This window comes from Macadamia integrifolia, chromosome 7 (genome assembly GCF_013358625.1).
Source record: "Macadamia integrifolia cultivar HAES 741 chromosome 7, SCU_Mint_v3, whole genome shotgun sequence".
NCBI lineage: Eukaryota > Viridiplantae > Streptophyta > Magnoliopsida > Proteales > Proteaceae > Macadamia > Macadamia integrifolia.
The window spans coordinates 24,596,873-24,619,358 of record NC_056563.1 but is presented as its reverse complement, the minus strand read 5'-3'; the positions used below and the strand labels follow the sequence as shown (position 1 = coordinate 24,619,358).

The 22,486-nt window shown below is 38.6% G+C and overlaps 1 protein-coding gene across 1 annotated transcript; it reads left to right on the top strand.

Annotated features, from left to right (window-relative positions):
- Window positions 1-18,962: 18,962 nt before the first annotated feature.
- On the top strand, window positions 18,963-22,035 carry LOC122085147. Its single transcript, XM_042653600.1, has 2 exons — window positions 18,963-20,767; window positions 21,444-22,035. The coding sequence occupies exons 1-2, from the start codon at window positions 19,694-19,696 to the stop codon at window positions 21,843-21,845; spliced, it is 1,476 nt and encodes a 491-aa protein (XP_042509534.1). The 5' UTR covers window positions 18,963-19,693; the 3' UTR covers window positions 21,846-22,035.
- The last annotated feature ends 451 nt before the right edge of the window (window positions 22,036-22,486 follow it).

The window sequence follows — 22,486 nt, the reverse complement described above, 5'->3', positions numbered from 1 at the left end:
TGTGGAGACTGCAGTTCCTTTAACAAATATACTACTATCAATACTGGTGATAAAGTTTATATGGGCAACTCACAAACTTCAAGTGTCATCGGTAAAGGTGATATCATCTTAAAGCTCACTTCAGGGAAGAAACTCATCTTGAACAATGTGTTTCATGTTCCTGAAATTCGTCGCAACTTAGTTTCTGGTCCACTTCTTATCAAGGCAGAAATGAAAATGTCATTTGATTTTGACAAAGCTTTTATTCTTAAAAATGATGTTTTTATTGGAAAAAGGTTACCTCAATGAGGGCCTCTTTATAATCAGTATTTTTTAAATTATGAATGAAAATCCTTGTAGTTCTTTAGTTTATTTTGTTGACTCTTACAATACATGGCATAATGGATTAGGACATTGCAATTTTACTTACATTTCAAAAATGTGTAAAATGAGTTTAATTAATTTAAAGTTTCACAAGCCTTTACATAAATTCCCTATTTGTGTTAAAGCAAAGTTCACTAAAAAACCTTATAGGTCAATTGAAAGACGTAGTAAACTTCTTGATTTAATACATATTGATCTATGTGACTTTAAATCTACTGAATCTAGAGGTGGTAATAAATATGTAGTAACCTTCATTGATGATTATTCCAGATTTACTATGATTTACTTACTTCAAACTAAAGATGAAGCATGAAATACTTTTATAATATTTAAAACTAAGGTGGAAAATCAGTTAGAGAGAAAAATTTAAAAACTAAGGACTGATAGAGGTTCTAAATATTATAGTCTCACAAAATTTTGTGAAGAAAATGGTATAATACATGAAACTACAGCCCCTTATCAACCAGAATCTAATGGAGTGGCTGAAAGGAAAAATAGAACTCTAAAAAAAATATGAACTCTTTACTAATAAATTCAGGATTACCTCATGATATGTGGGGAGAAGCCATTCAAACTGCTTGCTATATTTCAAATAAAGTACCTCATAAAAGACTGGTTTATTATCATATGAATTATGGTTTAAGAGAAAACCAAACCTCAAATATTTAAGGATTTGAGGCTGTTTGGCAAAAGTTACAACACTAGAACCTAAAAAGAGGAAATTAGGGCCTAAAACAATTGATTGTGTTTTTATTGGCTATGCTGTCCATAGTTCTGCATAACAATTTTTAGTTATCAAAACTATAGAGGATGTGTAAGAAGAATATGATATAATAAAATCAAGAGATGCAAAATCTTTTGAGAATATTTTTCCTTTTAAATCTACTTTAATTGATAATTATGTTGGTTCTTTTAATTCTGATTTGAATAATGGAATATCAAATATGGATAATACTTTACCTCAAAACTTTAATTAAAATCAATTAGGAAGAAGTAAAAGACAAAAGAAAGAAAAATATTTAGGAGATGCTTGGCTTGTGTATATTGTTGACAAAGATCTTTTATCATATAAAGAAGTCGTCACATCCCTAGATTCTATTTTTTTGGAAAGAAACAATCAAAAGTGAACTAGATTCAATAATAGAAAATCATACTTGGGAATTGGTTGATTTATCAATAGTGTTAGATACTGAGTGGATATTTCAAAAGAAATTAAAACTTGATAAACACATTTATGTGTGAAATCTAGTGTAGTAAAACATGAATTTTTACATATTTAGAATGGAGCTACCTTGGGTTTTACTCTCTTTTTGCAGGTTTTATATTTTCAAGGCCTTAAGGACTATCAGATGCTATATCTCCAATTTTACACGTAAAGAGGTCCTATTTCTTTTCATGGTTATGAAGAGGAAGAAATTCTGAGCAAGATGGACGTGTTCAATTGCAAGTACACATTCTTTTGGCCAATCATACAAGTGATAATTCTTTTCGAGCAAAAAAAAGAATAATGGATCAGAACTGAACCAAGATGCAGAACCAGCCCATCTGCAGTTGTCCTAAGGGTATAAGGAATATTCTAAATGCCAACAAGGATCGATGGACCACATCCTTAAGTGATTGAAGATTCGTGTAGTTGGTGAGTTGTGGTGTGCAAAATCCCTTGCTTATTAGGAGGTCTCAAGTTCGAACCTCTTAGCTACTATTTTGTTAAGGTTTTTTTTAGAAGATTTTCTCTCTCCTACTCATCACTTAAAGGAAGTTGGCCAAGATGGTTGTACGCAAGTTTGAAGAAGAGAGAAAGAAAATAAAGAGAAAAAATAGGAAAGAAAAAAAAAGACAAGGGCATGGATGGAATTTCTCATTAAAATAGAATATTGTCCAAATCCAAGCAAGAAAAATCGGCCAAGGGGGTCTCTTGCGCAAGAAGAGAGAGAAAAATAGAAAAAGGGAGAAAAAATGAGAAAAAAAGGCAAAAAAAAATCGTGGGAGATCTCTCTCCACATGTTTTCTCTCTTATTTCTCCTCCACCTCATCAACAAGATAAAAAAAAATCTTTTTTTTTTAGAAGCTAAAATCGTTAGCTTCCCTCCCCCATTCTCTATATAATAGAATTAACACAAGGAGAAGAGGCACTTCATTCTTCTTCTAGGGTTTTTTCTTAGTTGCTCTATCTCTTTCTCTAGCTCTAGTTCTAGGTTTATGCTTTAAACATTTTTTTAAGTTCTTTTTATTTAATTAATACTAGCACTTTTGTTTTTTTATTTAGTATTTTATTTTTATTGTTTAAGCAATTGAAGTTGTAATTTTCAAGTTCTAGTTCTAGGCTTAGTTCTAGGTGACAAGAACAAGCTACGAAGCATTTCTTTCAAGTTCAATTTTTTTTTTTCAGATTTGTTTTTTCTAGTACTAGAAATTTTAGATTTGATTTATTCCAGATCTGGTTTTTAGTACTGGTAGTATCTCAAATCAATCAAGTTTTCAGTTCAAGGGTTGAAGTTCAAGTAAGTAGGCTCCTTCAGTAGTCTTCTCTCCCCCCTCTCATTCTCTCTTCTGACTATCCTTTCTTTCTTAATTTAGGATTTTAATTTTAGTCGTTACATTATTGCTATCCCTTTCCCCCAAGGTTCATGGCTAGTGTATGTATTGGCTTTGCCCCTACTAGCCGTAGAACCATCATTTTATTGTTTTTATTTTAATTGTCTCCCTTTCCCTAAAGTCAAGTAGAGTAACCCTTGTAAGAGTGACTCTCTGGCCAAGTAGGGAAGCTCATATTATGATGCATCCCTCGGGCTAAGTAGAGAAACCTACTTGTGAGTCTCTCTCTAGCTTTATCCCATTTCTTTTACTTTATTTTTATTTCAAAATTTTTTTTCCTTCATTGATTTTTAATTGCATGGGGTGTTTATTTTCAGCTATTTATTTATTTAATTTTAATTGTGTGGCTTGCATGTTTAAATTCTTAGATGACGAATGGTTAGGACATTATTTTAGATGCATATGTTTAGGACGGTAATTAGAATTAGAGCACAATCATTAATCGGTTCACTTTCGCATTATTAAAAGAAGCAAAAAAAAAATAAATAAATAAAGTGATTGCTCTCCCTATGTTCGACCCGTAGCTACACTGATCCGTACGCTTGCGGTTACATTTTGAAATCTCAAACAAAACTTAATGGAACCCTTGACAAATATAAGGCTAGACTTGTAGTCAATGGTTTTAAACAAAAGAAAAATTATATCATTGTTCAAGGTAAGGAGACTATTGGTCCTAATATTGCAAATCATGTGAAGACGAGGGGTAAGGAGTCCGCTAATGGGGCTGTTGTTGAGGTGCATACTTCTGTGGTTGGAAATACTAGAGCGGCAGGGAATGATGCTAATATGGTTGAAGGCAGTAGTGGTATGGGCTACCTCACATGTGTGTTGAAGGTGGGGAAGGGAGGTTGTCTCCCCCGGTTATTGGCTCTGATATGCAAATTCATGCAAATAACCCTAATAATGGGGTTGAGGCTCCTAGTGTAGATTTGCTTGGCACTGTTCACGTTGATCAATTGATCCCTTCTAACATCTCTTTGAGTCATTGGAGGGCCACAGGTAGACATTTTGAGGTTACCAAGGGAGACAGTATAGAGGGGGATATTGAAGGCTAGGAGGAGGCAACATAAATTCAATCATGTGAGCCCAAAGATGGGGATAATGTGTTAGGCGAGTCCCCTTGTCCTACACGTATGCACTGCATTGATGACTCTAGGGTGCACTTTGGTGGTTTATTCCAAATGTTGGAAAGATGATTATGCTAGCAGAACCAAGGATGATCAGCTTCTGAATGGATGTAGTAAACATGTTTTAGATTGGAATATAGTTTTCAATGATTTAAGAGGATTTAGCGCTACTCTCAATGCTCGAATGGAGGAAACCTTCTCCAAATTTAAGAAGGATAACAGGGTTGAGATAGTAAATGATGGTATTGAGCAAGCACTTTCAGACACCTCAGTTTAGAAAGACAGGCAGGTTCTTGCAACTAATAACTTTGTTTATGGGGAAAAACTCTAAACAGAGCATAGGTCTAAGGGCCCTTCTAGTAGTAATCCCTCTGGTGTTTAATGAATCTTCTATTTTGGAATATTAGGGGAATTGGGAACAAGCCGTCATGTAGGCATTTGAAATCCATTATTTTGTCTTCCAAAATTAATATGGTTGTAATATCTGAGCCAAAATTTTCTATTTTAAAAGCCCACTTTATCAAAAGAAGAATTGGGATGCATGATTGTACTACTAATGGTGTGGAAGGTGGAGAGACAGTTTGGGTTTTTTAAAAATTATATCCATATTCAAGTTGTAGAGGAGCATGCTCAATTTGTTACTCTCAATTGCATAGATACGACAACTAATTGTAAATTTTTTGCTACTTTTCCTTATGCTTTGTGTTCTTTGGTTGAGAGATGATTGCTCTGGGAGAAGCCTATTGAATTCTCAAGTTCGATTACTATTCCATAGGTTGTTTGCAGGGACTTTAATGCGATCTTATCCCCATCTGAGAAAGTAGGAGGGAGGCCACATTGTTCTCAATCAATGGATGAGTTTGGTAAATTTGTTGACGAGGCTATGCTAATCGATGCGGGTTATAATGGTAATGCCTTTACATGGACCAATAATCAAGGGGGGAACAGTCTTCTGATAGTACATATGAATCAGGTCTTTTATAATAGTCAATGGACTGCTCATTTTAGCTTTCCTGAGTGCATCATCTTAATCAAACTTGCTATGATCATGCACCATTGTGATTCGAGTTTTTAGCTTCTGTTGCCCCTAGAGTATCATCTTTTAAATTTCAGCAAATGTAGATTTCCCATCCTGATTTCAAGAGCTTTGTGAAAGATATTTGGCATCCATCAATGAGTGGTTCACTTCTTTTTGTTCTTTACTCAAAGCTTAACCTTCTTTGTATCAAACAAAGATGTTTTTAGGAATATTCATCAGAATGTTAGAAATGCTCAGGATGATGTTAGTCAGGCAGAAGTAGAGTATGATTTAAATCCTTCTAATGCCATGAAGAATGTTTTACAAAGCACTCACAATCACCTCCAGTGTACTCTGCTTCAGGACAAAATTTTTTGGAAGCAGAAATCAAGAGTGAAATGGCTCCAAGAGGGGGATAGGAATACCAAATTTTTTCATGCAATGTTTAATGCCAAAGGGAAAAATGTGGGGATGGAGAAAATAAAAAATGAGGAAGGGGATTGGATTTTTGGTGCTGATAGGGTGCACGCCGAGGCGGTTGACTATTTCTCTAGTATTTTCTCAGCTCAGCCTCGTAATTTGGGCAATGATTTGCTTGAGTCTATCCCTATGTTTATCTCTACGGAGGACAATGATTATCTCCTCCTGGGTCCAACTATAGAAGAGGTTGAAATAGCAATATTCTCTCTATCTAAGGACAACGCACCAGGGCTTGATGGATTTACTGAGCACTTCTTGACTTCTTGCTGGGAGATGGTGGGTCATGATGTGAGGGCGGCAGTCAATGATTTTTTTCTTCCAGGAAGTTTTACCTCGTCTCACCTCACTTTCATTCCTAAGAAGGAAAATTTAGAGGTAATGTCGGACTTTAAACCCATTAGTCTTTGTAATTTTTCTTATAAGATTATTGCTAAGATTATCTCTACGAGGTTGGCAACTTTTCTCCCTCGGTTGATTTCTGAAGAACAGGGAGCTTTTGTTCATGGAAGGTGAATCCATGTCACTATTGCATTGGTTCAAGAGGTGGTGCAAGATTTGAACAGAAAATCTCGAGGTGGTAATTTGGTTTTAAAATTGGATATACCAAAGGCTTACGACCGCATGGAATGTGATTTTATTTATGAAGTTCTAAACAAATTCAGTTTCTCAAGAACATGGGTTGAGTTGATAAAAAAACTATAGAAAACTGTTGGTTCTCTGTAATTATGGATGGTGGGCCAAATGGCTATTTTAAATCTACCAGAGGTCTCCATCAGGGTAATCCATTATCTCCCACTTTGTTCATTCTTGTAGAAGAAATACTTAGTAGAGGGTTGAAGACGTTATTTACTGAGGGATGTGCAATATATTATCATCTTCCTAGGGATTGCCTGGGAATCTCTAATAGCATGTTTGTTGATGATACAATTATTTCTACAAAACATAAGAACCCCATAGAAAATCTACACAAATATGGTAAAAGCTTTGCATAACCGATTTTTGGTTCTCTAAACTATCAAGGATGTGAATCGACATGGAAGAAATCACATGCTTAAGCAAAACCAGTCTACCCCCTGAAAATAAAAGCTTCCCTTTCCAACCTACCACTTTGTTTCTAACTTTATCTAGCATATTGTCAAAGAAGAAAATTTTCAATCTTCCTGTATAGAAGGACGCTCCCAAGTATGTTATAGGCAGAGATTTTCTCACAAACCCTATAGTGTCACCAACAATTTTCATATGGGCTTCCGAGGCTTTGGAGCTCATAATGTAGCAGCTTTTATGCCTATTCACTAGCTGACTATAGACATTTTCATACCTACTAATAAGACCTCCACGCTTAGACCAGAGGTCTCAAAAATAGATGTAGAGCCCCACCAGCTGCTCCTCCAAAAATCTATGCTTTTTCCATCACCAACAAACCATCTTTCATTTTCAGTCACAAACTGCCACAATCTCCTCTCCCTAGGCTAGATAGAGGAACTTTTATGACCTCTTTTAAACCCACCAGAGGCAGAGAGAAATCTAGCTCTGATGATCCAACTCAGCTGAGAGTCTTCATGCTTGATCTTCTTGGCTAACTTGGCAATAAGAGCCTTATTCACGTCCCGAAGCCTTCTCAAGCTAGGGCCTCCCTCCTTCTTAGGCTTGCAAACCCGTTCCCATCTCACAGTGATGGCTTTGGTCGAATCAATCTCCCCTGTCCATATGAAATTTCTCATCCATTTCTCCAGGCATTTGATCAGAGTAGCAGGCCACCAATAAACTGAGAAAACTATGAAGAGGCACTCCAGTAATAACAGATTTGACAAGCTCAACCCGACCAGCCATGGAAAGAAGCTTTCCTTTCCAACCGGAAAGCTTAGCTTTAATTCTATCCATCACTGGGAGAAGCGGGTCCCTTTTAACTCTTCCGTGAAAAATTTTCACACCCAAGTATTTGGTAGGAAAATTGCAAGTAGGAATGGCTAATTCCTTATCTAACCATTGCTTTCTAACTAGTGGAATTTTCCCTAAAAATAACTTGTTCTTTTCTAAATTGAAAAACTGTCCAGAGCAGCTTTGGTATAAAGTAAGAAAATTCTTCAAATTTCTAACATACCTTTTGGATGCATTCATGAAGATGAATACGTCATCAGAAAAAAGCAGATGAGTTGGGATTTCCACACCGCAAGACCACCAATGGGTTTAATAAAGCATTTAATAGCCAACTCTCTGAGACCACAATATAGAACCTCCTCGACAATTATAAATAAAATAGGGGAAATGGGATCTCACTGTCTGAGACCTCTACTAACATAAAAAAAACCCATCGGACCTCCATTGAGAAGAACCGAAATCCTGGCAGACTGTAATGTAGAACAGATCCATCCAATCATAGTCTTAGAGAACCCAAACTTGCCGATAACTTGGAACAAAAAATTCTAGGAAAGGGTATCAAACGCCTTTCTGATGTCAATCTTCAACCCAAGGCCACCACCCCTAGAAGAATTTCCCATAAGGTTTCCTAGCTTCGAAGCTAACCCAATATTGGTCTGAATAAATTTTCCTTTCTGAAAAGCCCCTTTCTCTGGAGAAATTATTCTAGGGAGGACGTCTGCTATTCGGCTAGCCATAATTTTAGACAATAATTTACAGAAAAAATTCCCCATGCACAGAGGATGTAATTTCTCAAGATTTCTGGCCCCCTCTACCATAGGAATAAGCAACAAGAAATTATTATTGATGCATTTAGAGAGAATACCTAAAGAGAAGAAGCCTTTCACAGCCCTGCACACATCAACGCCAATGACTTTCCAGTAGACCCTGAAGAAAGCACTTGAATACCGATCTGGCCTGGGCGAATTGTCAGTATCCAACTCCCAAACTGCTCATTTTGTCTCATCAACCGAGGGAATTGAATCCAAAATCAAATGTTCGGAGTCTTGAAGAACCCTTGGAATGCAGTTGAATAGTTGTGGGTGACTATCCAGATCTACACGCCTATGAAAAATCTCGTAAAAATCTACATTATAGGACCCAATTGCTCTTGATCTGAAATCACGTCTCCACTTTCCATAACAATATTCTTAATGGAATTTTTTAGATCTTTTTTCTCTGGTCATAATATGGAAAAAATGCGAGCATCTATCATCTTTGCGCAAACATCTGATCTCAGACTTCTGGGCATGCAACTTCCCCTCATTTTCAGTAGCTTTCCAGAGTCTGGACTTGGCATTAGCTTCCTGGTCAAAGAGATGCTTAGAAAAACCCTCCTCCTCCATAAGATGCTGAAGGTCATCTAGGGCACCCTTCGAAGAAGTCACCTCATGGTCCAAGTTAGGGAAAGCCACTCGCGACTAGGATCTCATAGCAGCCTTCAGTCGCTTTAACTTCTGAGCAAGAATAAAAGTGTAGGATCCCATGATATGAATCTCCCAGTTCTCTCGAACCATATCAATAAAGCCGGGGTGGTCCATATAGAACTTATTAAATCTAAAGGGGTGATTCTTTGGCTTAATCGCTGAACCAGAGCAAGCAAGCACAGGGGCATGATCCGAGGCAACATGGGGGAGAACCTGTTGCATACAATCATTAAAAGTTTCCAGCCATTCTTCATTCACAAAATTCCTATCAAGGACTGCAGCAACATTCCCTCTTCTTTTGTTGTTATTCCAAGTGAATTTCCTACCCGACGAGGGAATCTGAACCATCGAAGTCGCATCAACCATGTCTCCAAATTATGTGGCTATGCCTAAACAGAATCTGCTCAGACCTCTCCTCTTGTGGTCAAATAGAATAGAATTAAAGTCCCCTATGATCATCCTTGGGTTCCCTAAAGAACTAGCTGCCAGCTGCATCCACAAGGCTCTACGATCAGCCCTTAAGCATTTAGCGTGGACCACTGACAGGTCAAGGAGAGTGCCCTTCCAGTCAACTTGCAGGGAAACATGTTGATCAGATATGGAGAGAACCATGGGAGTCTTTAAAGTCTGCTTCCACATCACCCATATATTTGGGTGCGTATTAGATCTTTCATTCGAGATGAAATCTACTTCGAAACCAAGTTTATTAAAGAATAACCTTGGAAACTTCGACACAGGTATCATTGGCTCAGCTATACAAATCATATCAGGGTTATTGTCGCGAACAATCTTGCCTAAGGTTACCTTGGCAGCAACCTTCTTCAAACCGCGGATGTTCCAGAAGAGAACTCACATGATCACATGCGTTGATTTAGGCAATCAGTCCCAACATTAGACCTATCCTCCACGCGAACTTGCTTGCCTTTTCTCTTATTCATTTTAAGCCACCATGACTGACCTTCCTCTCTTTGCAGGGCCACTGAGTCAACCCTCACTATTCCATCCCTTGCGTTGGCAGCAACATGACCATGCCCACCCTTGGAGACAAGGTCACAACGATTTGCATGCCTAAGGCTTATGCGCACTCCATCCTTGGTCTGACCCACCGCTTGAGAATCAGGCCCCTCTTTAGATGCCCAATCCATATTAGGGCCTGGGACTGGCGGGATATGGATCTCCCTAAGCAGTCGACCCGGTCCCACTTGAGTTGACCCATTACTAATTCCAAGAACAACCTCCAACCGAGCATTAGGTTAAATGTTTGAAACGTCCTCTAATTGAGCATTATTTTGAAAAATTGAAGTAGAGTCCACATTAGGGTTTCCAACTCTATTATTGGATGGAATATCCACATCAACACCAAAAGAGGAAAGTCTCCTTGATTGGGGCATACCAGACTCCAAAAGGTTCTCAATCGAATCCGAGTCAGAATCTCCTTCCATAATATGAATATCCTCCCTTTGATTCTCATCAAAACCGTGGGCGGTTTCTCCTCCACCATGCAAGGCACCTCCACCACTATGCAAGGCCTGGTTTACATCTTGAGAAGCCTACCTGACAATGCCTACCCGAGGAAAGGTTAGTCGCTGGAATCACCGACCCCTTTGGAGATTCATCAGCATAAATCGCACCAAGAATGTCACCATCGTCCTGACGAACATTCTTCAAATCTGCAGCCTTCTTCTCCCTATAGTCTCCAATGGTGTGACCCACATTTTTATAGAATTCGCACTTCCCCAGTGCATCTTCATAAACCAAAGGTTGTTTAGACCAAAAAAGATTTGCAGTTCTAGGATGCCTGCGCTCAACCTTCCTTCGGTATCAAAATCCCCACCTCCATATCCACAAGAACATGGGCATAATTTCCAAACACCACGTTTTTAGTGCGTTGATCAAGAGCGATAGGGTGACCTGCCGCCTTAGCCATTGTTAATAACACTTTTTCATACCAATATTCGAGAGGTAAGTCGGGGAAATGCACCCAAATGAAAGCCTTGTTGATGAATTTCTCATTAACATTAAAATCAGGGTGCCATCTCTGAAATCGCATGAATTGCCTTCCCTCTTTCACAGGGCTTCTCCGTCTTCACATTGCCCCTAAGGTTCTAGAAATCATGAGCTTCCCTTCGCACGTCATCTAAAGATATGAATCTGAAGTTCAATCTACCAATCAAAGCATAACAATACCTTGCTAATCGTTCTTCATATTTATTCTGAGGAATGACTACTTTTGTGAAGTTCCCGGCATGAACAGGATCGGGTAGATCATTCACCTCAGGGAGTGTAGTCCCCCCGGCCCTAGAGTATGACTTTTTGGAGCAAGGTTTACCGAAGGGCCTCCTGCCTCGAACACGGCAGCAACATATTCCTCATCATTAGATCCCACCAACCTCTGCAATGGTGGTGCTCCATCAGGGTCCTGACCATCGCCCAAAACCCTAGTCTCTTCTGCACTTCTGTCGCCCTCTCCATCACCAGTACTCTCCATTGCATCTTCTTGAGGTATTCTCAAATTTTTATGAGATGTGTTCAAATTCAATGGCCGAGTTGAGAGCCCTTAGAGATGGATTGAGATTGTGTGGGAAATTGGGCATCTCCAATTTTTATGTTAATTCTAATTCCTCTTTAATTGTGAAGCTGGATACCCAAAGATCCTGTAATTAGTGGAGCTGTTGGTATTGGTTTCAGGAAGTTATTAACCTTTGCGATTCTTTAAGAGCGCACATTTCATTTTCATTTCGGGAAAGAAATCGAGTAGTGGATTGGTTAGCTAATTTTGCTTGTGAGCCTACAATAAATTTGATTTTCTATGGTGATGATCCTCTTTCAGGTGATCTTAGTTGCATCATTCGAGAGGACAAAGCTGGTTTAGCAGTCTTTAGAATGTAATAGTTTATTTTATAAAGGGTTTTCTTTTGGGTTTTGAGAGTGATAGAGTGACTTATCTCTCGTGGGTTAGGTTAAGGCAGGTTATGCGCCCCCCCCCCCTCTGTATTTTTATGATCAGTTTCATTTCTAATAAAATTCTAGGGGCTATCCCGGGTCACAAATAATATTCGGGATAAAAAAAAATAGAGGTCATAATTTTCCAAATTAATTCAAAAAATAAGTATTATACGAGTATTTTATAGGTACTCGTATTATATGCATTTAAAACGTGTATAATACGTTTAGTTTGGGACTAAAAAAAAAAAAAAAAAGGGCTCCAATGCCTAAGTTAGTTGAGTTCCGATAATTATCCAAGTGGAATGAATTCTGAATGTTTGGAATTGCTTACCTTACTTGGTTGATTCGTGCCCTTCTTATAGTGATTTTGGGTTTCTTCCTCATTGGTTGAATCTTCCACTTGTAGCTCAGATGGCATTCTTCATAATGGTTAACTCGACTATGGTTTACCTCTGTCAAATAACTGCTCAAGTTTAGTTAAGGATACTCCTTAATACAGCGTAGAGCCTTCTCCCACAGTTATAGCCATATGATCAATGGAAAGGTGGTCGGCCCTTACCTAGTCAAGCCTTATGGTCATCTGTTCCTAGGGGGAAAGCCCGATACAGTGTTAATTGACCACCGACCATCCCTAGGTCGTAGTGTACATATTATGGTATATCATGAGCAATTCAAGGTAGATCGGAAACATCAACACTTGCTTTGACAATTATCACATCGATACCCTCTCGGTTCTTCAACCTTCATGATCCATTAGAGGCAAGGATTGGTATCAGTAAGGATTGATGCGCATTGATCATTTTTCTTTATTTAAAAAAATAAAAAAAAAACATTTATTTTTCTGATTTACCCCTAAAACAATACTGACAATTGAATTAAATCGGTCAAATATTAGTATTAGTTGACGATATGACTGATACAACTGATACGATACCAATACTTAAAACCATGATTGGAGGTAATTTTAACACTATAATATCAGATCTCGGCCTAAGCTCTATATATCCTTCCCCTTCTTCTTACCTTGGGAGGTGAGCACAACAGATCAAACCCTTAGAAAAACAACAAAGACTCCTCCCAAGATATGATGGGTGAGTGGTGAGTCTGGTGACCATTCTTTGAAGATGTGAAAGAACTGAGATGCAAAATACGTGATCTCTATCAATCAATCAGTGCCCATCTTCCCCTTCTCAGTCCTTTCTTCTCTTTCTGTGATGATTGGCCAATAAGCACTGGAGTTTGTGGGCCTAAAAAATTGAATTATTTATATCGGTAGTGGAAGTCCCTTGAAATTCGAAGTTGGATGTAGGAATCTGAAGGGTGAGTCTGGTGAATCTTCACTTAAGTGAAGTGGGACTCTTAATTCACGTACATTAATATGTTGGCACTTGTTAAATCCTTGATCGAATGATAACTATCCATTATCTACTTTCAAATATTTTGAAAATTAATTTAAAAAAAGAATGATCCAATTGCTTTGATTCTGTTTTGTAATTTCTTTCTTTTTATAACACATAAGTCATAAGAGATTATTTTATTTTCTCTCATCGTCTTCTTCTTGTATGCTCTTTCATTTAGTTGCTATAGGTGCAAGAGTTGAAACTCAAAAATATCATCTTGCGTTAGAGGAATTTGAAAAACATAAAAAGTCTAGTGATGCAGTTTTAACATAGTTGAGAGAGTGTTGAAGAAGAAGGGGACAGGGAAGGGGAAGGGGAAGGGGAAGGGGAAGGGGAAGGGAGGGAAAGGGAGAGAGAGAGAGGGGGTGGGAGACTATGGTGGTAGTGCTAGGGTGTTAAGATAATCTCTAGAGTTTTAATAGGAATTAGATTACCAACGAAATCAAAGGAGAAGGAGAGAGCGAGAGTATTAAAAAAAAATTAAGATAATCTCTAGTGTTTCAATAGGAATGAGATTGCCAACGAAATCAAAGGAGAATATACTTTCCGTTTTTGTTGGGATAACAAAAATATTAGATAACTTAATTAACGGTTTAACTATTTTCTAAAAGATAAGATGTGTCAAGAATCTACCACAAGTGAATTTACGTGAAGATTCACCGGACTCAAACCTTGGAGCATTGGCTTTGATTGAATTTGAATTAAAGTTGGTTTAAATTACCAAAATATCCCTCGTAGGGTTCATTGGGTCAAAGTTAATAAAATAACCTTGAAATTGATCTCATTTTTATGATTTGGTAATCAGTTTCCAATATTAAAAAATGACTTTAATATTCAAGTTGATGTTTATTTTAAAAAGATTTTGTTTTGTGGCCTTGTGGGTCCCATTAACCTAAAAATTAGGCCACAATTGTTTCTAATCTCACCGATTTGAAAATAGTTGGAATGATCTTTCAACCTTTATTTAAATTTTCTAAAAAAAAAACCCTTTCCAAGTATTTTTTCAGATTTTGAAATTCAGAGTGGGGAATTTACTATCACTCCCCTACACTTGGCCTATATTTACTAAAAATTTCCTACCTTTTACTTTTTTACTGATACTCCACTGCTTTTTGATTTTTACATCTTTTTCTCCCCTGCTCTTTTTAAATACCTAAGTTACCTTTCCTTTTCACTTGTAACCTATTACGCTTTTTTCAAATTGATTGGTTCAAAACATGGTTTGAATCAAACCACTTGCAAGTTTTGTCTCATCCAAACATCAAGGATATTAACATAGCTGATGTGTCCTTAAAGATATTATTTATTTATTATTATTATTATTTTTTTTATTTCTTCTAATCCAATCATCAGGGATGTTGTTTATTTATTTATTTATTTATTTATTTATTATTATTATTATTATTATTATTATTATTATTATTTTATCGCATCCTTCATCACAAATGTAGCAATCTATTTTTTTTCTATCTGTATTAGATTGGCATCGGTCTCAGCCAATCTAAGGATTAAAAAAAAATAAAAAACGTGTAGTACCTGATTGGAACATATGATACCGATATAGATATAGATTGGATACAAAATTATTCTTTTTTGAATTTACAAAACCCTTGATGATTGGATGAGACAAAACTTGTTAGTAGCTTGGTTCAAACCATGTATTGAACCAATCAATTTGAAAAAAGTGTAATATGTTACAAGTGAAAAGGAAGGGTAATCTGGGTATTTAAAAAGAGTAGGGGAGAAAGAGATGTAAAAATAAAAAAGCAGAGGAGTATCAGTAAAAAAAAGTAAAAGGTAGGGGAGTTTTAGTAAATACAGGCCAAGTGTAGGGGAGTCATAGTAAATTCCCCATTAAGAGCTGAAGGAATCAATTTGTCAAAAGTGGGTTTGAAATTAAGAGTTAAAAGGAATTAATTTGTCAAAAGTCCAAGAGATGGTCGAGACCAAGGCCTAGGTCAGCCCAATTCGGCACAAAAGACGTTCCCTAATCAATGTATGATTTTTGGAATTTACTGAAATTTAGACTCTTGAGTCTGTGGCTTCCAGTGAATGGATGAGCAATTTCTCCCCATTAATTTCTGACCTAATAACCGGCCTAATTCCACCAGAAAACACTTTAAGCAATATAGTGAAATAAGATATTTGGATTTTATACCTTAGAAAAGAAGAATTTGTGGGAGTTAAAGTTCTATCTTTATTTCTAGTCATTGATGAGAAGCCACCTTATACCTACTTGAGGAGAAAGGATCAGTCGCTCATATGATCACGTAATCGTACGAGTCAGCATCTACGGCTATAACAGTAGAGTTTTCTATAACAATAGTGGTATCAGAGCCATGTTCCAATCTTAAACCCCTTCTTCTCTAAGGAGATAGTTTGTTATTCAATTTTACTAAGATATTTATAATGGTACTTTGCTTAAGTATGCTCTGTGGTTGCAAACTTGGTTAGATCCTCCACATCAGAACAAGTGAGTATTAAGAAAAGGTCAGGTAGCCTGAGAAGACAAGAACATCTTTCTCTTGTCCAATAATCTGCAGCAGTGAGCAAAAGCCTTGAGATCCGTTGAGCTTTTGCCAGAAGGCGGCATTTGTCCTCTTTTATCTCAACAAATAGGCTGACTATTGCAGGCTAATTGTGTAGATCACCTTGGCAGACACATTCTGGTGCATCTCACTCTTACTCCCAGTACTATTGTTTACATGTCCGAGGAGGAGACTACTCCATTGTATTACATATGTCATCACTATTAGTCCCTGTTCTCTCATCCCCTAGACCCTCTACTTCTTCTTCCTTTTCTACTGAACCATTACCATTATATTCTAGTAATACTTCTAAGGTTGATTACTTGTATGAGATCCAGTACTTACATGAAGACCGACAAATCCATCCCACCAATTATCCCATTATTAATCCTTATACTGTTTTTCCCAAGAACCCTGCTACAACTAAGAAAAAGAGTACTGCTATATCTTTTCACCCAAAAAGGCCCCTATTGCTAAAGATTTGGTTCAGACATCTCGCTATGACCAATGTATCATTCCAGCCACTTCTCAAGGGCAATTTTTTACTCTTGAACTCCCTGCAAACCTTCCTGCTACTGCAATGGCCTAAGGATATACACACCTCCATTTCGGTGCCATCCGTCTAGCCCTTATTTTCTATGGAAGAAAAGGTCTTCAAGTGGTAACTAGACTAGACCTTTTGGACAGCCCTTTTGAGAAGTTTGAACATGCTGTCATCACAGATATTCAGACTACTCTGAATGCTGGCACAGTCTTCTTCACCATTTTCCTCTTTGTGATCCACATCTTCTTGATGCAAAGGCAGCTACTCTCCATTACCAAATGGTTTACAGGCTGCAAAATCATGCTTTTGACCTTGCAACGGGTCATTCTTCCGATTCATTATTCATTAATGTGGATTCTCAACCGGTCCCAAATGTCCCAAATGTTCCTAGACAAATCCCCCGTTCTGACTTGGTGAAATTATTACCTGAAGCCTGGTTTACCACATATGAACAAAGAGTCCTAGCCCGAAATCAACCCTAGACTGAACCCCTTGTGTCCACAGACCCTACTTTTTCAAGAAGGCCTAATGGAGAAATTGAGATCGAATTTCCTCCTATATCAGCTCTTTTGCCTATTCTGCCACAACAACAAATTTCGTCTAAGTTGCTCGCAGTACCTATAATTGCTTATACGGAGGTAGTAGATCCCATTTATGAATTCTAGGACACTACTGGCCATAAATGGTTTGATGTATGTAATTTTCCTTTTTGTTCATCAGAAGAAAGTGAAGATGAAGATTTGTATAGTACATCCAGGAGACACAGAAAGAAGGGCTCTCAAAAATGCCTCAAAGAGCGTTATAAAAATGGAGATCCTAATGTTGGTCCTCTTGGTGAAGCTAGTGGAAGATATCAAAATCTAGTTGAATATGGTCGTCCATCATTCCAGTTACCAGAACATTTACCTTGCCAGATGATTCGACCACCAGCTGCCACGCCTCCTCCAGCATATGCATCCAGTTCTTCTACAGTTCAAAAATAATTTCCATCAACTATGGCTTTTAAAGATGCTAAACACTAGCAACATTAGTGGAAGATTCAGTCTAGAATAATCCAATCAAATGGGCAGTTCTCCCCCTTTCTCTAACAGAAGCCGCTTTGAACTGCAAGCTGAGAATGCTCTGGTCTAAAACCAGTACTTACAGCAGATTGCTCAAAACCAGCAACAAATGCAACAGTTTCAAGGCACACTTCAACAATCTATTACTACAAATACTTGGATGATTAATGAACTAAAGATGAGAATTGAAGAAGTACATCATCAATTGCCCGGTATCGTAGCTACTGTCTCAGACTACAACCAAGCATACCATCTTTTAGCAGAGAAAGAAAAAGAAAAGAGATTTTTGGAAGATTAGCTCCGAGCCCTTAAAGCAGCAACATCACAAGCTTTCCCACATATGTGACATTTGGGACCTGTTGAGAATCCACATTAATGAACAATGCATTGGAAGAATGACCTGTTGCAAGGTCAAAAGCATGATTTTGTTGCCTGTAAACCATTTGGTAATGGAGAGTAGCTGCCTTTGCATCAGGTATTTATGAAGCACCTGTGATCTGAACTTGAAGTTGCAATTCATCAAGAAGATGTATCACAAAGAGGGATGTTGTAATTGGGGAAAATGGTGAAGAATGTACCAGCATTCAGAGTAGTCTGAATATCTGTGATGACAACATGTTCAAACTTTTCAAAGTGGTTGTCCAAAAGGTCTAGTCTAGTTACCACAGGAAGACCTTTTCTTCCATGGAAAGTAAGGGCCAGACGAATGGCACCGAAATGGAGGTGTGTATATCCTTGGGCATTGTAGTAGCATGAAGGTTTGCAGGGAGTTCAAGAGTAAAGAATTGCCCTTGAGAAGCGGCTAGAATGATACATTGGTCATAGCGAGATGCCTGAACCAATTCTTTAGCAATAGGGGCCTTTTTGGGTGAAAAGATAGTAGTAATCTTTTTCTTAGTTGTAGCAGGGTTCTTGGGAAAAATAGTATAAGGATTAATAATGGGATAATTGGTGGGATAGATCTATTGGTCTTCAGGTAAGTACTGGATCTCATACAAGTAATCAACCTTAGAAGCATTACTAAAATGTAAAGGTAATGGTTCAGTAGAAGAGGACGAAGAATTAGAGGGTCTAGAGGATGAGAGAACAGGGACTGATAGTGATGACATATGTAATACAATGGAGTAGTCTCCTCCTCGGAGAAAATCATGTAAACAATTGTACAGGGCGTAAGAGTGATATGCACCAGAAGGTGTTTGCCCAGATGATCTACACAATAGCCTGCAATAGTCAGCCTATTTGCCAAGATAAAAGAGCACAAACACCGCCTTCTGGCAAAAGCTCAACGGTTCTCAAGGCCTTTGCTCACTATTGCAAATTATTGGACATGAGAAAGATGTTCTCGTCTTCTTAGGCTACTTGATCTTTTCTTGATACTCACTTATTCTGATGTGGAGGATCCAACCAAGTTGGCAACCACAGGGCATACTTAAGCAAAGTACCATTATAAATATCCCAGTAAAATTGAATAAGAAAATATCTCCTTGAAGAAGAAGGGGTTTAGGGTCGGAACATGACTTGTATGATCAGGTAGAACAATGGATTCAATCTCTAATTTGAGATATCTAATGAATTCCTAGAGCTAGGGACTTAACCAATTTGACTATTTGAGGACTGAGATAAAAGAGACATAAGAGACTTTTCCAAGAAATAATGGAGAGAGATAGACACCATGTAGGTATACTGGTGGCATAGACAACCTTTTTCTATATATATATATATATATATATAAATCTGGTCAAGGGTGATGCATGCTTCTCATTCCCTTTGTTTAATGACCATTCTCTTACAAGAAGCTTGATCATTCCTCTCTCTCTCTCTCACGCAAAAGAGCAGTCAAGGCTCACCATTCAAATCCGGAATTGGAATTAACTAAAATTCACATGTACCGTACCCTCCCATCTACCAATACCATTCACAAGTATAAGCTTAGGAGGTGGAGCTTTCGTTTCTTCCGGCGAAAGGAAGGGGGAGGGTTCCCTATCTAGTTACTTCCTTTGCTTCAATAGTTTCTTCCCTTTGTTTCTTTCTAGGCAGGCATGCACACCCCAGATCCCCAAGTTGCGCTCTAATGGATTATAGTCTCTCTCTCTCTCTCTCTCTCTCTCTCTCTCTCTACACTCAAAACCATGAAGCAGCCCCAGAATCTGACCCACTAGAAGATTTTTCACATCTACATTTCCACTTATTTTGTATTTCTTTCTCTCAGTCCTGAAGAAATCAAAGCAGACTAGCAAAGCAAAAGGTCTCAAATCCAGGCCTACACATACTTTCTTCTTCTTCCGCCATGACCACCAATGGGCTCACAGAAACTGAGAATAGACCCAGCAAGCCCTTCAAACAACGCAGTTCCTCTTCCATCTCTCTCTACTCACATAAGATCTCTCTATTCATTCTCATCTCCTGTGTCATCATCTTTATTTTCCTCCAAACCCATACTTTAATACAATCCATACAATTATACTCTTCCCCATCCTTCCCTTCTTCATCATCATCATGGGCTTTCCTACGCAACTTCAACAACTGCTCTGTCGAGCTTAGTGCCATGGTTACCAAGTTACGTGACTCAGTCACGTTCCTCCCACTCAAGGACCTAAGGTACACAAACACTGCCTTACAAGGCCACACATGGTTCATGAGCTCCATGTACGACACTCACGAGGAAAACGAGGTACAGTACCAACACTTCCCTTCTGAGGCTTCCAAAGGAAGACTACTCTGCATATTGGGTCACGACACACACGATGGCTCATGGAACTCTTACGCCTTGGCATGGCCAGAAGCACTACCCCACAATGCCACTCTCTTGAAGGGTCTCACCTTCATCTCCTACAACCATTACAACTATGATAACATTTGGCATGGCTTATCAGCGGTTTTTCCATTTGTGGCGTGGCACAGGAGGATTGGTTCTTGTAGAGTCCCCAACCGTTGGATTCTGTACCACTGGGGTGAGCTACGGAGTAAGATGGGCTCCTGGTTGGGGTATCTCATGGAGGCAACCTTTGGTGGGGCCCTTAACATTGAAGTGTTTGATGGGATCGAAGGGCCTGCTTGCTTCGAAGAGGCAGTCGTGATGAGACACAATGAGGGTGGGATGTCTAGGGAAAGGAGGATGGAGGTGTATGATATGTTGAGGTGTAAGGCAAGGGTGTCCTGTAATGTGAGTCTTGAGGGTAGGGTTGCTGATGTTAACGAGAAGGGAGTGCCGGTTATGGGGCTGACACTGTTCATGAGGACTGGGGCCAGATCCTTCAGGAATGACTCTGCTGTGATTGAGATCTTCCGGGGAGAATGCCTCAAGGTTGAAGGTTGCAGGGTCAATGTTGCTTACGCCAATAATCTCAGCTTCTGTGACCAGGTTTGGATCGTCAATGTTTCTTGTTTATTTAGAATTCGGTTTCTCTGCATCCGGTTATAACCTTTAGTCCCATGTAGATGGTATGAGATGGGATTGGAGGGTACAGCCAGATGGAGAGAATCCGGGCTCATTTATTTAAAGGAAGAAAGAACATTGCCCACTTGCAAGTATCAACACCTAGACATAGTAGGTGTGAAAAGACTATACTACCCCTGTGCTAAGGATGCTCTCTTGCACATTTCCATTAATGGCCCGAGCATTGCCATGTACCTGCGCCAACAGGGTGTATATATTCTCTTGCCTTTGTTAAAATTTTAGGGATTCAGGTAAAACTCATCATTGAAAACTAGCCATTAAAGTGGATACAAAAGTAGAATGTGTAAGGATCCAATCTGTCCCACTTACTGCCATTAAAAAAGTGAAGATGGTATATATGGAAGCAAAAGGGGACGAGTGTTGGATCTTCACATGTACATCCAAGTGAATTTATGTGTAGATAATCTATTTTTGCCCAAAGTACTTGTAAGTCTTCACATCGAGCTACTCACATCCCATATGAGACTATTACTTTCATTTTCCCATGGAACCCTGACATTAAATACATTCATTGGATTGGATTAGATATATAATTAACCATAAGTGTTAATTACAGTGGGTTTGATTTCATATTTTTCAGGTAAGATTGATGAGCTATACAGACATACTGGTGTCTCCACACGGGGCCCAGTTAACGAACATGTTCTTCATGGATAGGAACAGCAGTGTAATGGAGTTCTTCCCGAAAGGGTGGCTGAAACTAGCTGGAGTAGGGCAGTATGTGTACCACTGGATTGCGAGCTGGTCAGGGATGAGACATAGGGGTGCATGGAGGGACCCCAAAGGCGATGAATGCCCCTACCCTGAAAACGATCGCCGCTGCATGTCCATCTACAAGGGTGGCAAGATCGGCCTTAATGAGACCTTCTTTGGGGAGTGGGTGAGGGATGTACTCCATGACGTCAAGCACAGCAGGATGGACGAAGCTTCAAATTCGCACATCAAACAGCGTTTGAGATCCACCGGCTGTGCCTGTGATTAATTAATTAATTAATTAATTAAATAAAAGTTGTTACCTAGTTTCAAAGGTAATTCTAATATTCCTGATTGATTCTTGGCCTTTTATGCTTCTCTGTTGTTATTACTTGTAACCAAAAGGTTTCTCAATCTAACAACCCCACCTTTTCATGGAATCCATAAAATACAAGTAAACGGCGTTTTATTTTTTATTTTTCCAACCAGGGTGTCCAAATCTATGACCCGACTAATCTCCCAGATCCATGTGTACACTCCCACAAACACGAGTCGGGCCAACGTTAGTTCCTATTAGAGCCATAGAAACTATGAGGCTGACTCCAAGGGGGTAAGAGGAGTTGAACTCAAGATGCATGTGGATTTAAGGATGTTCCCTATTCTCAAGTTATATTCAACAGTATTGTAGGTCGCCTAAGGCAAAGTAGAGTACTAAACCAGTGGGTAGAAATAGTATTAAGCTTCCCACTGTTTGGTGGGGGTTGGATCAGGATTGGCTTGGATCAGACCCGATCATCTAGAATTGGCCTGGTTGGGGATCAGCCAAGGGAATTGTGCATATGGACATCAACATGAATGAACTACGTATTTGATAGGGGTAAAATAGTAATTTCATGTGCCCTTGTGTTGGGTGCTAGTCACGGATAGATC